Source organism: Triticum aestivum, chromosome 1A, assembly GCF_018294505.1.
Source record: "Triticum aestivum cultivar Chinese Spring chromosome 1A, IWGSC CS RefSeq v2.1, whole genome shotgun sequence".
Taxonomy (NCBI): Eukaryota; Viridiplantae; Streptophyta; class Magnoliopsida; order Poales; family Poaceae; genus Triticum; species Triticum aestivum.
Window position 1 is genome coordinate 403898156 of NC_057794.1, and position 13163 is coordinate 403911318.

General features: G+C 42.7%; 1 protein-coding gene across 2 annotated transcripts; it reads left to right on the plus strand.

Moving 5' to 3' along the window:
- The first annotated feature begins 6819 nt into the window (after positions 1-6819).
- On the plus strand, positions 6820-12963 carry LOC123053175 (uncharacterized). Of its 2 annotated transcripts, none has more exons than XM_044476601.1 (5): positions 6820-7150; positions 9115-9275; positions 10085-10115; positions 12044-12146; positions 12390-12963. In XM_044476601.1, the coding sequence occupies exons 1-5, from the start codon at positions 6863-6865 to the stop codon at positions 12482-12484; spliced, it is 678 nt and encodes a 225-aa protein (XP_044332536.1). In that variant the 5' UTR covers positions 6820-6862; the 3' UTR covers positions 12485-12963. The 2 variants fall into 2 exon arrangements, with proteins under 2 accessions (XP_044332536.1, XP_044332531.1); XM_044476596.1 differs by having other exon boundaries at positions 6823-7150; positions 10082-10115.
- The last annotated feature ends 200 nt before the right edge of the window (positions 12964-13163 follow it).

Below are 13163 nucleotides of genomic sequence, written 5' to 3' on the forward strand. Positions count from 1 at the left end.
GAAAAGAGCAAAATAATGTATAGCAGGAAAGTGAATGCTCCCTATGGTAGCCTGCGTTATATCTCTGGATTCCCCCACAGTTATACTAGCAAGAAAGTTTCTAAATTCAGATTTAGGGGGATCCCTAATACTGCCCCATGATGGAAGTTCGCAAGCAGAAGTGAAATCCTCTAGGTCCATGGTATAAGATTTGTCATAAAGATCAAACATGACTGAAGGAGAATTACGCGAAGATGAATACTCAAACCTCCTCACAAATGAACTTGTGAGATCATGATACTGGGGGCATTTGTTAGCCTCAAAATCCTCAAGACCGGCATTGCACAAATATGCTTTGAATTCTTCTTTAATTCCCGCACGGTCCATAAAATTTTCAGACGGCCATTCGCAAGGCCGTACTGGAGCGTCTCTTGGTGGATCCTCGTCAGCATCGCGCATAGCAATCCTGGGTCCTTGCTTCTTAGAGGAACCACCTTGGAACATCTTCCTAAACATATTGTTTTTCTCTGAAAAATTCTGAAATTTTTAGTAACTTCAAAATAAAAGTAAACCAACTTCAATAAAACTGATAGCAACTACTCCTACAAGTGCCCATAGCCTATATCAAGCATTAGAACTACTTGGAACCATATAAATTTGACATGCAAGCTCAAGAACATGGTCACCTATGCAGCACAAATTTGCAAAGAATAAAGCACTAGAACAAAAACTAATTGGACCAATGGAGGAGTCACATACCAAGGAACAATCTCCCCAAGCAGTTTTGCGAGAGGTGCTTTGAGCAAGGAGATCGAAAATCACAGTAAAAGTGGCTGGAACTTGTGCTTGAGTTGGTTTTTCGGGTTTGTGTGAGACAGAGAAAGAAGATGGGTGCTGGGATAAGTGGAGGAGGGCCACCGTGGGCCCACGAGGCAGGGGGCACGCCTTATAGGGGGGGGCGCCCACCACCCTCGTGACCAGGTGGCAGCTCCTCCCGCGGTAATTTTTACACAGCAAATCCTCAAATATTCCCGAAAAAATCATATTAAATTGGCATGGCATTCTGAGGACTTTTATTTTCGGAATATTTTTATATTGCACAGATAAGTCAGGAAACAGACAGAAAATACTATTTTTACTTTATTTAATATAAATAACAGAAAGTATAGAGAGGATACATAAGTTTGTGCTTCTAATTTCATCCATCTCATGCTCATCAAAAAGAATCCACTAACAAGGTTGATCAAGTCTTGTTAACAAACTCATTTCAATAATCATGAAACCAGAGAAATTTTGAATAACACTAAGTTACCTCAACGGGGATATGCACATCCCCAATAATAAGAATATCATATTTCTTCTTGACAGTAGGAAGAGGAAATTCAAAACCTCCAAATATAATCGATGGAATTTTTCCAATAGAGTTGATACTATGAACTTGAGGTTGTTTCCTCGGAAAGTGTACCGTATGCTCATTACCATTAACATGAAAAGTGACATTGCCTTTGTTGCAATCAATAACAGCCCCTGCAGTATTAAGAAAAGGTCTTCCAAGAATAATAGACATACTATCATCCTCGGGAATATCAAGTATAACAAAGTCCGTTAAAATAGTAACGTTTGCAACCACAACAGGCACATCCTCACAAATACCGACAGGTATAGCAGTTGATTTATCAGCCATTTGCAAAGATATTTCAGTAGGTGTCAGCTTATTCAAGTCAAGTCTACGATATAAAGAGAGAGGCATAACACTAACACCGGCTCCAAGATCACATAAAGCAGTTTTAATATAATTTCTTTTAATGGAGCAAGGTATAGTAGGTACTCCGGGGTCTCCAAGTTTCTTTGGTATTCCACCCTTAAAAGTATAATTAGCAAGCATGGTGGAAATTTCAGCTTCCGGTATCTTTCTTTTATTAGTAATGATATCCTTCATATATTTAGCATAAGGATTTGTTTTGAGCACATCAGTTAATCTCATACGCAAAAAGATAGGCCTAATCATTTCAGCAAAGCGCTCAAAATCCTCATCATCCTTTTTCTTGGATGGTTTCGGAGGAAAAGGCATGGGTTTCTGAACCCAAGGTTCCCTTTCTTTACCATGTTTCCTAGCAACAAAGTCTCTTTTATCATAACGTTGATTCTTTGATTGTGGGTTATCAAGATCAACAACAGGTTCAATTTCTACATCATTATCATTACTAGGTTGAGCATCATCATGAACATCATCATTAATATTTTTACTAGGTTCATGTTCATTACCAGATTGTGTTTCAGCATCAGACATAGAAATATCATTTGGATTATCAGGTGGTTCAGCAATAGGTTCACTAGAAGTTTGCACAGTTCTATCATTTTTCTTCTTCTTCTTTTTAGAAGAACTAGGAACATCAATATTATTTCTTTGAGAATCTTGCTCGATTCTCTTAGGGTGGCCTTCAGGATACAAAGGTTCCTGAGTCATTCTACCAGTTCTAGTAGCCACTCTAACAGCATAATCATTTTTCTTACTATTCATTTCATTAAGCACTTCTTTTTGAGCTTAAGTACTTGTTCTACTTGAGTGGTAACCATAGAAGCATGTTTGCTAACAAGTTTAAGTTCACCTTTAATATTAGCCATATAATCACCCAAGCGTCTAATCATATAAGCATTTTCTTTTAATTGTCTACCAAAATAAGCATTGAAGTCGTCTTGCTTATACATAAAGTTATCAAACTCATCCAAGCACTGACTAGTAATTTTAGTAGGAGGAATTTCAGCTTTATCATATCTATGGAGAGAATTTACCTTTACTACCTGTGTCGAGATATCGGGATCAAGAGGTTCTTCAGTAAATAAATAATTAAGATCATATGTTTTTTCAACGGGCGGTATATTAAGACCATGTATTTCTTCAATAGGAGGTAAATTCTTAACGTCTTCAGCTTTAATACCCTTTTCTTTCATGGATTTCTTTGCCTCTTGCATATCTTCGGGACTGAAAAATAGAACACCTCTCTTCTTCGGAGTTGGTTTAGGAATAAGATCATTAATTGGAGCAGGAGATGGCTCAGGAGCTGGCTCAGGAGGTGCCCAATTATTTTCATTTGTCAACATATTATTCAATAAAATTTCAGCTTCATCCGGTGTTCTTTCCCTGAAAAGAGAACCAACACAACTATTCAGGTAATCTCTGGAAGCATCGGTTAGTCCATTATAAAAGATATCAAGTATTTCAGGTTTCTTAAGAGGATGATCAGGCAAAGCATTAAGTAACTTGAGAAGCCTCCCCCAAGCTTGTGGGACTTTTAATTTGCATGAAGTTGTATATTTCCCTCAAAGCAGCTTGTTTCTTATGAGCAGGGAAATATTTAGCAGAGAAGTAATAAATCATATCCTGGGGACTACGCACACAACCAGGATCAAGAGAATTAAACCATATCTTAGCATCACCCTTTAATGAGAACGGAAATATTTTGAGTATATAAAAGTAACGCGATCTCTCATCATTAGTGAACAGGGCAGCTATATCATTTAACTTAGTAAGATGTGCCACAACAGTTTCAGATTCATAGCCATAAAATGGATCAGATTCAACCAAAGTAATTATATCAGGATCAACAGAGAATTCATAATCTTTATCAGGAACACATATTGGTGAAGTAGCAAAAGCAGGGTCAGGTCTCATTTTATCTCTAAGTGATTCTTTGTTCCATTTAATTAATAACCTCTTAAGCTCATATCTATCTTTGCAAGCAGAAATAGCAGCAGAAGATTCCATATCAAAAAGATAACCCTCAGGAATAACAAGCATATTTTCATCACTACTATCATCATCGTATTCAGATTCAATAATTTCTTTTTCTCTAGCCCTAGCAATTTGTTCATCAAGAAATTCACCAAGGGGCACAGTAGTATCAGGCATAGAAGCAGTTTCATCATAAGTATCATGCATAGCAGAAGTGGCATCATCAATAACATGCGACATATCAGAACGAATAGCAGAAGCAGATGTAGGTGTCGCTAACTTACTCATAACAGAAGGTGAATCAAGTGCAGAGCTAGATGTCAGTTCCTTACCTCCCCTCATAGTTGAGGGATAGATCTTGGTTTTTGGATCTCTCAAGTTCTTCATAGTGTCCAGCAGATATAAATCCCAAGTGACTCAAAGAATAGAGCTATGCTCCCCGACAACGGCGCCAGAAATTAGTCTTGATAACCCACAAGTATAGGGGATTGCAACAGCTTTCGAGGGTAGAGTATTCAACCCAAATTTATTGATTCGACACAAGGGAAGCCAAAGAATATTCTCAAGTATTAGCAGCTGAGTTGTCAATTCAACCACACCTGGAAACTTAGTATCTGCAGCAAGGTGTTTAGTAGCAAAGTAATATGATAGTGGTGGTAGCAGCAACAAAAGTAAAGACAGCAAAAGTAATGTTTTTGGTATTTTGTAGTGATTGTAACAGTAGCAGCGGGAAAGTAAATAAGCGTAAACCAGTATATGGAAAACTGGTAGGCACCGGATCAGTGATGGATAATTATGCCGGATGCGGTTCATCATGTAACAGTCATAACATAGGGTGACACAGAACTAGCTCCAATTCATCAATGTAATGTAGGCATGTATTCCGTATATAGTCATACGTGCTTATGGAAAAGAACTTGCATGACATCTTTTGTCCTACCCTCCCGTGGCAGCGGGGTCCTATTGGAAACTAAGGGATATTAAGGCCTCCTTTTAATAGAGAACCGGAACAAAGCATTAGCACATAGTGAATACATGAACTCCTCAAACTATGGTCATCACCGGGAGTGGTCCCGATTATTGTCACTTCGGGGTTGCCGGATCATAACACATAGTAGGTGACTATAGACTTGCAAGATAGGATCAAGAACTCACATATATTCATGAAAAGATAATAGGTTCAGATCTGAAATCATGGCACTCGGGCCCTAGTGACAAGCATTAAGCATAGCAAAGTCATAGCAACATCAATCTCAGAACATAATGGATACTAGGGATCAAACCCTAACAAAACTAACTCGATTACATGATAAATCTCATCCAACCTATCCCCGTCCAGCAAGCCTACGATGGAATTACTCACGCACGGCGGTGAGCATCATGAAATTGGTGATGGAGGATGGTTGATGATGACGACGACGACGAACCCCCCTCTCCGGAGCTCCGAACGGACTCCAGATCAACCCTTCCGAGAGGTTTAGGGCTTGGCGACGGCTCCGTATCATAAAACGTGATGATTTCTTCTCTCTGATTTTTTTCTCATCGAAACTCAATATATGGAGGTGGAGTTGGAGTCGGAGACGCAATAGGGGGCCCACGAGGTAGGGGACGCGTCCTGGGGGGGCGCCCCCCACCCTCGTGAGAAGGTTGTGGGCCCCCTGGTCTTCATCTTTGGCGAGGATTTTTTTTTATTTTTTCTAAGATGTTCCGTGGATTTTCAGGCCATTCCAAGAATATTTGTTTTCTGCACATAAAACAACACCATGGTAATTCTGCTGAAAACAACGTCAGTCCGGGTTAGTTCCATTCAAATCATACAAGTTAGAGTCCAAAACAAGGGCAAAAGTGTTTGGAAAAGTAGATACGATGGAGACGTATCAGGGGTGGAGATTCAGCGCTGGTGGAGTCCCCATTCCCCCGGTGCCCGACGTCGACGCACGCCCCGACCTCTTCCCGCTGAGGTTGATCGCGTGCGGGCGTCGCTGCCGGAGAAGCAGCGCACCCTCCCGCGGTACGCCGCTGACAACCATGCGTTGTGGGCGGCGTACTTTCAGCGCCGACAGGCGCAACGGCTGGCGTCCACCAACGAGGCAACGATGGTGGGGGCGTCAAGAACAACGAGGGGCGCCGCCTATGGTGGGGCGCCCCCAGTTGCACGCTCCACAAGGTACTCCAGTACCTCGAGGGCGGCAATGACCCGCCGTTGGCATACCCTGCCGCGGCCGCCGCTCCGATCCCCCGCTGGAGCGCCGGGCAATGGATGCCCAGGAGGTTCGGCTCCTCCTCTCACTCCTCCTCCCACACCTCTTCCCACTCCTCCAGCTCGCCGGCGGTGTTCAACGTCAAGGCCGAACCCACGCAGCAGAGACGCCGCTCGGCCGGCGCACCCGCAACGCCCGCATCGTCATCAACAAGGGTGGCGGGCGCGCCTCCTCCTCGGCTTCTCCGCGCTACGTCAAACCGAAGACGGAGCCGGGGCTCGCCGCCGTGAAGACGGAGCCAGGGCTTGCCGGCGGCGTTAAGGAGGAGCTCGACGACGCGACGGCCTTGAAGTGGGCACGTGACGACTGGGCGCGGACGAAGCTGGAGCGCCAGCGCCTCACCTACGAGCGGTTCGAGGCTCGGCGCCGTGGCCGGGAAGAGGGAGGCGTCGTCGTCCTCGACGACAGCGACGATGACGCGCCGCCACCACCGGTCCACCAGGGCGACGCCGGGCAGGGGTCTAGCACGGGCGACCGTGTGAAGGAGGAGAAGGACGACGAGGACAACGGCGGCGGCGGAGGCGACGGCAGCGACTTCGCCTCTCTCGGTGCCTTATTCGGCCTGTAGTCACGTTTATTTATTTTTAAGTATTTTATCTATGTAAGAAACTATTTCAGTTCGCCGATGTAATGCACTGTTTCGCCGAAAATTTGTCCCCCAGGCTGATTTTACTGCCGGTCCGCCCCCACACGGCGATTTTTCAAGCCGCTTGGGGGGCCAACGGTCGGAGATTTTCTTAGAGTGGCATAAGAAAATTTGGAGAAAAAATACCTAGAGTGGCAAAAACAAAAACCTACAAAAAAATTATCTCTCCTAATAATTCCTGGCCCTACTCCGCACCGAGCTAAACCCTGAGACCGAAGAGGGGACAGGGGACGAAGCAATTTCATGACCCAAAGGATGCTGCGGTGTCTGTACACCCAGCGGCGGTGGGCGCACCGCCGGGGCGGCTTCGTCACCGGCGGCACTGGCTGGTCGCAGAAGGCCCGCCCAGCCGCCGTGATGGGCGCGAAGAAGTCGGAGTGGTGGGCGGTGGACGGCGAGCTGCACGAGATCGGGGAGGGCGTGCCACACCGCGAGCGCTTCGCCATTCCGCGCGACAACCTCCCGAACCGCCGACGCAAGCAGATGCGCGAGCAGTTCATGCGCCGCACGCGTCTCGTCCTCAAGGACTCGGTAATCACAGCCGCACCTAGCAAATATTCCGCGCCTCCCCACTTCTGACCGCTTGCTTGGCCTGTGGTAGCTGCTCCTTCAACCCTAGATTTATTTTTTCTGCTGTTAGGTGTTTATGTATGGCTGGTCGAAATGGGATGATTGCTCCGAGCGAAACCAACAAATTAGGTGAATCGTTAGTGGGGTATCCAATTGAAAGTTTGAAACGGGTTCCATTGGGATTTGGTGGCAGCGTCCCCATTTGCCTTCTTTTCTGTCAGACATACTGTTCATGTTTGATAGCAATGAACTAACATGGCCTTTCGACTCAGGATTTGGGCTCAAATTGACTGTGATTGGCTATTTTTTATATTCGTTTATGAATGATTTGGATGAGGTCGGATGAAACGATTTCTGCCGGTTGATTTTAGGCAGGACCCATTTAATGTTTGTTGGGAATTTTGTATGAGTTCCACCAGAATCAACTAAATTTGTTCCTCTATTATTAGAGATGATGTGGCCATTCTGGCACCTATCATGCACAAGTTTGGAACCATAGTATGTGCTTTAGAATGAGATGCAACTTGAGTTATAGAATGAAATGAACGACATGTGGTACTATTTGACCAAAACTTTTCCAGGCTCGTATAGTGCCTTTGCTTTGTTCCATAAGAAACAAAGAAATTCTGAAGCACATTATCCTGCTATAATTTAATCTGCTCTTGATAGTTAGATACCATGTTAACTGTGAGGACCACAGTTTTAAATAGCGCGCTATCTCAGTGCTATAGCGTTTGGAGGGGCATCACGTTATAGCGCCAATTTAGCGTGCTAACGCTTTGGCCGCTATTTGCCATAGCCTGCCATTTAGAACTTTGGTGAGGACATGTGCAAAACAAAGAACATGTTGCGTGTAGCAATTTCATGATCAATGCATGCTTTGGATGGGGACAAACAAACTGAACCAATTCTATAACGGAGGGCCAACGCATAACATAGGCTATGCTTAGTTGATTCTGGTGAGCCCTGTGTTAGTAAGTGCTTCCACTGGGGTGTTGCAGCCGCTGGTTCATATAAAATAATTTTCTAGCTGTTTGCGGCATGCCACAACCTTTAGTACAACATTGCTTGGTTTTTTACTAAACTTTGGCTACCACCACACCTCTTTTACTGATGTTGAGGTGTTTCTGTCTTGCAAGTTCACGTGGAGCCTTTTGCTTGGAGACCAACTTCATTAAAAATACGGGCACCTCAGAACTTTGTTTATACAAACAATAAGCCATACAGTCCCATTGTACTGTAGTTATTTCATGTTTCTGGATTCATGTTGTGTTCTTATCTCCATTCTATGTATTTTTGGATGAGATGTTTGTTTGGGATGCAATGTTCAACTTCCTTTTGCTGTTCATGTTTCATAGTAGTTGTTAATAGTAAAGGCCTTGTTTAGGATGCCTGATCCTTGCTGGGATCCTGACCTAACCCCTACCAACCCCCAATTCATTTTGGTTGGGATAGGGCTTGCCAAACAAGACCTAAGTTGAGACTTAAGATATCCAGGATCCAAGAGATAAGGAACCATTCATATCAATTTCATGTCTGGCTATCCCGAAGCACTTTACAAGATAATATGTAGTATTTAGACCAAATACCAATCCTAGTTTTGCACTACAACGTTCTCACTTTCCTTTCTCTGATGTTGTCCAATTGGAAAAGATGACTTGAGTGTTTAATTGTTATGTTTGTTTGGCTAGCTCCTGTAATGGATTGCTGTATTCAGGAATCAGCTGCTTAATTACATTTTTTTTACAACGGAGTTAATGCTAGCATCAATAAATGAAGGGAAACTTTTTCCTCCATTTTCATGTAATAGTTGTTGATATTATGTAGGTACATGACTATATTATGCAAAAGTTCGATCCTATTAGCGATTTCAAATACTTCCATTCACTTTCATATTATTAGACTTAACCATCACAAACTTACAGGAACATGAAACCTGGTGCAAAAAATATATGGAACTGTACCAAGAACTTAGAGAGAACTGGGAACGGTTGTACTGGGATGAAGGTTATTCAAAAAAGATTGCCGAAGATCGTGCTAATTATGACTCTGCTGAAGAAGATGATCTAGACTTCTCACCATACAGGTAGCAGACCCTGAATAGTTCTATAATTCATTTCACACTAATGAGCAAAGTTGGTCCCTCGAGTTTGGATAATAGGCCACTTTAGTCTTTGATGTTTCCAATTTGGGTCACTCACAGACCCATGAGATAACATGATGGTGTTCATGCCACATAAGCACCCCTTCTATCCTAGTGCCCAAGTCATAGCATCTAATTTATTTGCTCAACTGTCAAAGGAGCCAGAGTTGACATCACTCTATATGTGGCTGATCTTCTTGTTTCCAAGTGTTGCAATATATTATACATTGCCATGAAAAAGTAATTTTGTAAAATTCAAATATCAGTTCCCATGTTCCATTTATGTGCTGATCATTATTGGATGCCTTGAACAGTGAGCTAGGAAAAATGGGTGCTGACGTTGGATGACAATGTGGCTGCCATGTCATCTCACAGATGTGTTCAGCCAAAATATAAATACCATGGACTGAACCGGCCCTTTCTAAACTTCAGTGATGTAGCTTTTCCAATTAATGAAAAGATGTGCACATGCCCCTCCCTCCCCCAGCTAATAAACTTGAAGAAACAACTTGGACATATATCTTGGAGTATATATTTTAATTGGTTTCTTTCAGGACATAACCCAAGTTTACTTAAATGTAATCATGTGATAAATATTGGGTAGAACTACAAACTTTGCACTTTCCTCTCATTATTCGATTATTGCAGCTTCCAAATGTTTAGCAATCTTTTCAACTAGTCATGAGTAGATTAGCGTCACAAATATATCTTCATTCAAGTGGTCTCATATATTCAATTTTATATTGCAGCAGGAGAAGGAGCTCCAGTGCAGAGCCAAACAAGGTATTTTATCTACTCTTGTACTGTTGATACATGTTGCATGCCATTTTGTTATGCACAGGAACTTGAATGCTGTAGTGCAGCATGATTGCATGCTAATACTCCGGGCTTTTCTGATATTCTTCACATACTGCAAACCGTTAGGAGTCAGGCTGACAGAACCGTTGGAAAAAAACTGAGTAAACTGTTTCAGCTAATTATTTATGCTTACCAGAAGCTATTTTAGTTGGCAGCAGGAAAAGTACTTGAGCTGACAGATCTGTTGGAAAAAACCCGAGTAAACTGTTTCAGTGAATTATTTAGGCTTGCACCGAAAGCCCTTAAAGCTGGCAGTGGGAAAGCCACCTCGTTTTGCTGGGAATGTGTGGGAAAGCCAACTAGATTTTGTACTTGTTCGGGCATCTTAATTTGGCATACATCAGGTAACATGGAAACAGTAGTTGTGCTCTGTATGTTGGTCAGTCTTGACCTTGTACTATCTATTCTACTGGAAGTGCTGCCTAAAAGTACCATATTACCATATGCTACCTGGATTTTGCTACAATTGAACAAAATCTAGCATGAACCATTAAAGAAAATAGAAATCCTCAGTGTACCTTCTTACACTCTCCCAGTTTTTCTCTCTTTAGGTTTATTCTCATATGCTCCAGGCGAATTGAGGCATAGACATGTCTTATCTCCACAAACTTTTGAATCCTCGGCGTGATAAGATTACCACCTAAAAATGCATATTGGTGAATGATCACGTAGCAAAGACCCAACAGAGTCTCAAGATAACCCGCTCTCCATACCTGCCAAACAGCCCACCTAGAACAGATGACAGAATTAACAGAGTTAATCAATGATTTGTTGTGTTTTGAAACCAACGAAACCAGTGACATGAACAAAGTGACCGTGTTTCCCTCTTTTTTTAATGCTGCTGCTGCTCCTGTTGTCTTCTTTGGACTGGCCTCCCTCTGTGACCCTAGTGTATGTGAGCACCCGCAGTCACAAAAACACTGAGCAGGACCTTTGCTCAAGTGTTTAAATCCAAATTAAATTATTAAGCTTAGTTTTCACTGTGCGTTGCTGAAGTTTATGTTTGGCTATGTCCATAGGTGCCAGTGTGGGTGCTTCAGTTGGACCATACAACTTCCTGATTGTGATGAGAGTTATTGGGAAATCTGATGTTGAATTAGTATACAACAAGCTAGTACATTGTTGCACCTCAGTTTACAAGGACGATTACACCTTGTTAATTTTGGAAATGGGGTAGTTTGAACTTTAAGGTTGTGGACGAAGATGATGCTATTGGCTTTGCACAAGAGTAATTGATGGTAGTAACTCGAATTACCATACCCCAGCACTGTGTATACCGTATAAACGGGGCTCTACCGGCATGGGTTTATACAGGGCCTATATAAAGGCGTCCATGATCCCGCAAGAGGGGCCAAGCAATCCAGAGCTCTTGAAACCCTAATGATCATGGTGCATATTGCCTAGATCGACCACCATTGCCCGTCGAGTTGCCTATCAACTTGCTGGATCTACTCTTTGTAACTGATATTAGTTGACATTGTACACTTTTCTCATATAATACCATCAAAGGCAGGAGCAGGGCTATTACCCACGCAAGCGGGGCCCAAACCTGGACATATCATGTTCTAGATCCCCTCGGTGACCTGAGGTGACGTTCCCGTGACTGCATAAATCACATGTGACTACCGTACTGCTGTCAGGCGTCGACAAATTATCCTCGACAATAATCATGGCTAAATGAATTAAATTGTCCAAACATTATGTATCTGTGTGACATTTGTGTAGCTTCCTGATCTGGATCTTCCATTTATCCTCAGTTCTTTGAGTATCTTTTGCCGCATCATTAAACAACCGTGTCAATGACACTACATTTGCGAGTCACAGGTGTTGTCACTTATAAGTTTGTACTGCAGGACCTTGGTTTTGGGGAAAGCAAACAGGGTGAAACATGGGAAAGGGTTACTCAAATTCGTGACAAGTTTGAGTATGACAGAGAAAGGAGAATGAGAGAGCGAGGTAAATATCATGTCTTGATGCTGGATTATTTTGTTTATCCTGTCATTATTGATTGGTTGCATAAAATTAAAAATTGCATGGTTCTTGTGAAATATCAATGGCTGCTCGACACCACAACCCTGCAAATTCTTTTTGCACTGTTAGGTAGTGTTGCATGTAAAGTTTCGTTGGTGTTTCTTTCCTGGAGCTTTTTTATCAGGTGTGTTTATTAATTTGCTCATCTACTGTCTCCCTATGATGCAGCGTTTGCTCCCATGAATATGGAGAACAATTTTGGCCAGCAGAACTGGAAAAGGCCAGAAGCCAGAACGAGTCAGGGTTTTCCTCGGCAAACATAGAAACTAAGTCTGGTCATGATTGGGTTTCATAAATCAAACTGGTCGGGGTTTCCAACGTGACCAAGTCCCTGAGATCAGCACTATTCGGATTTCCGAAAGGAATCAAGTTTCAGAAATCGGCAATATCCAAATTTCCGAAACCAGCTTGATGGAAACAATAAGTGATTTGGTGACCAGAGTCAAGTTTTAGCCAGCATGTTGCAATCCTGCGGGAACACTAAAAGGTGGTGCGCGATTGCCGAGTCTTTGTGCTTGCTGATTTCACACTTTTGTAATGCTAATTGAATTGAAAATGAGATGAGAAGTGATGACATGCTTTTATGTTCGTTGATGTAGTCGTACTACAGTTTAGCCTCGTCTGTCAAAATGAGATGAGTGTAACATAAGATACAGCTGCCCTATTTTGCCCTCGCGGCCTTGCCCAGCTCTTATCGTGAGACAGAATGGTTTTTACTCAATGCAGTCCAACAGTTCTATAATGCTGGAGCATTTCATTCACCCTTGATTGTGATGAGAATTGACATGTGCTAGTATCATGAGACAAGAATTATGGAACGGGGAGGGAGTACGATTTACCCCCTCCGTTCCTAAATACGTGAAGTCTTTTTTAGAGAATTCAATATGAACTACATACAGATGTATATAAACGTAGTTTAGAATGTAGTATATAGTTCATATT

Coding starts and splice junctions, on each gene's coding strand:
- LOC123053175 (XM_044476596.1), top strand. CDS start 6,863: ATGACCCAAAGGATGCTGCGGTGTCTGTACACCCAGCGGCGGTGGGCG. Junction 9,276..10,081: donor CTAGACTTCTCACCATACAG/GTAGCAGACCCT, acceptor TTTATATTGCAG/CAGGAGAAGGAGCTCCAGTG. Junction 10,116..12,043: donor CCAGTGCAGAGCCAAACAAG/GTATTTTATCTA, acceptor TTTGTACTGCAG/GACCTTGGTTTTGGGGAAAG.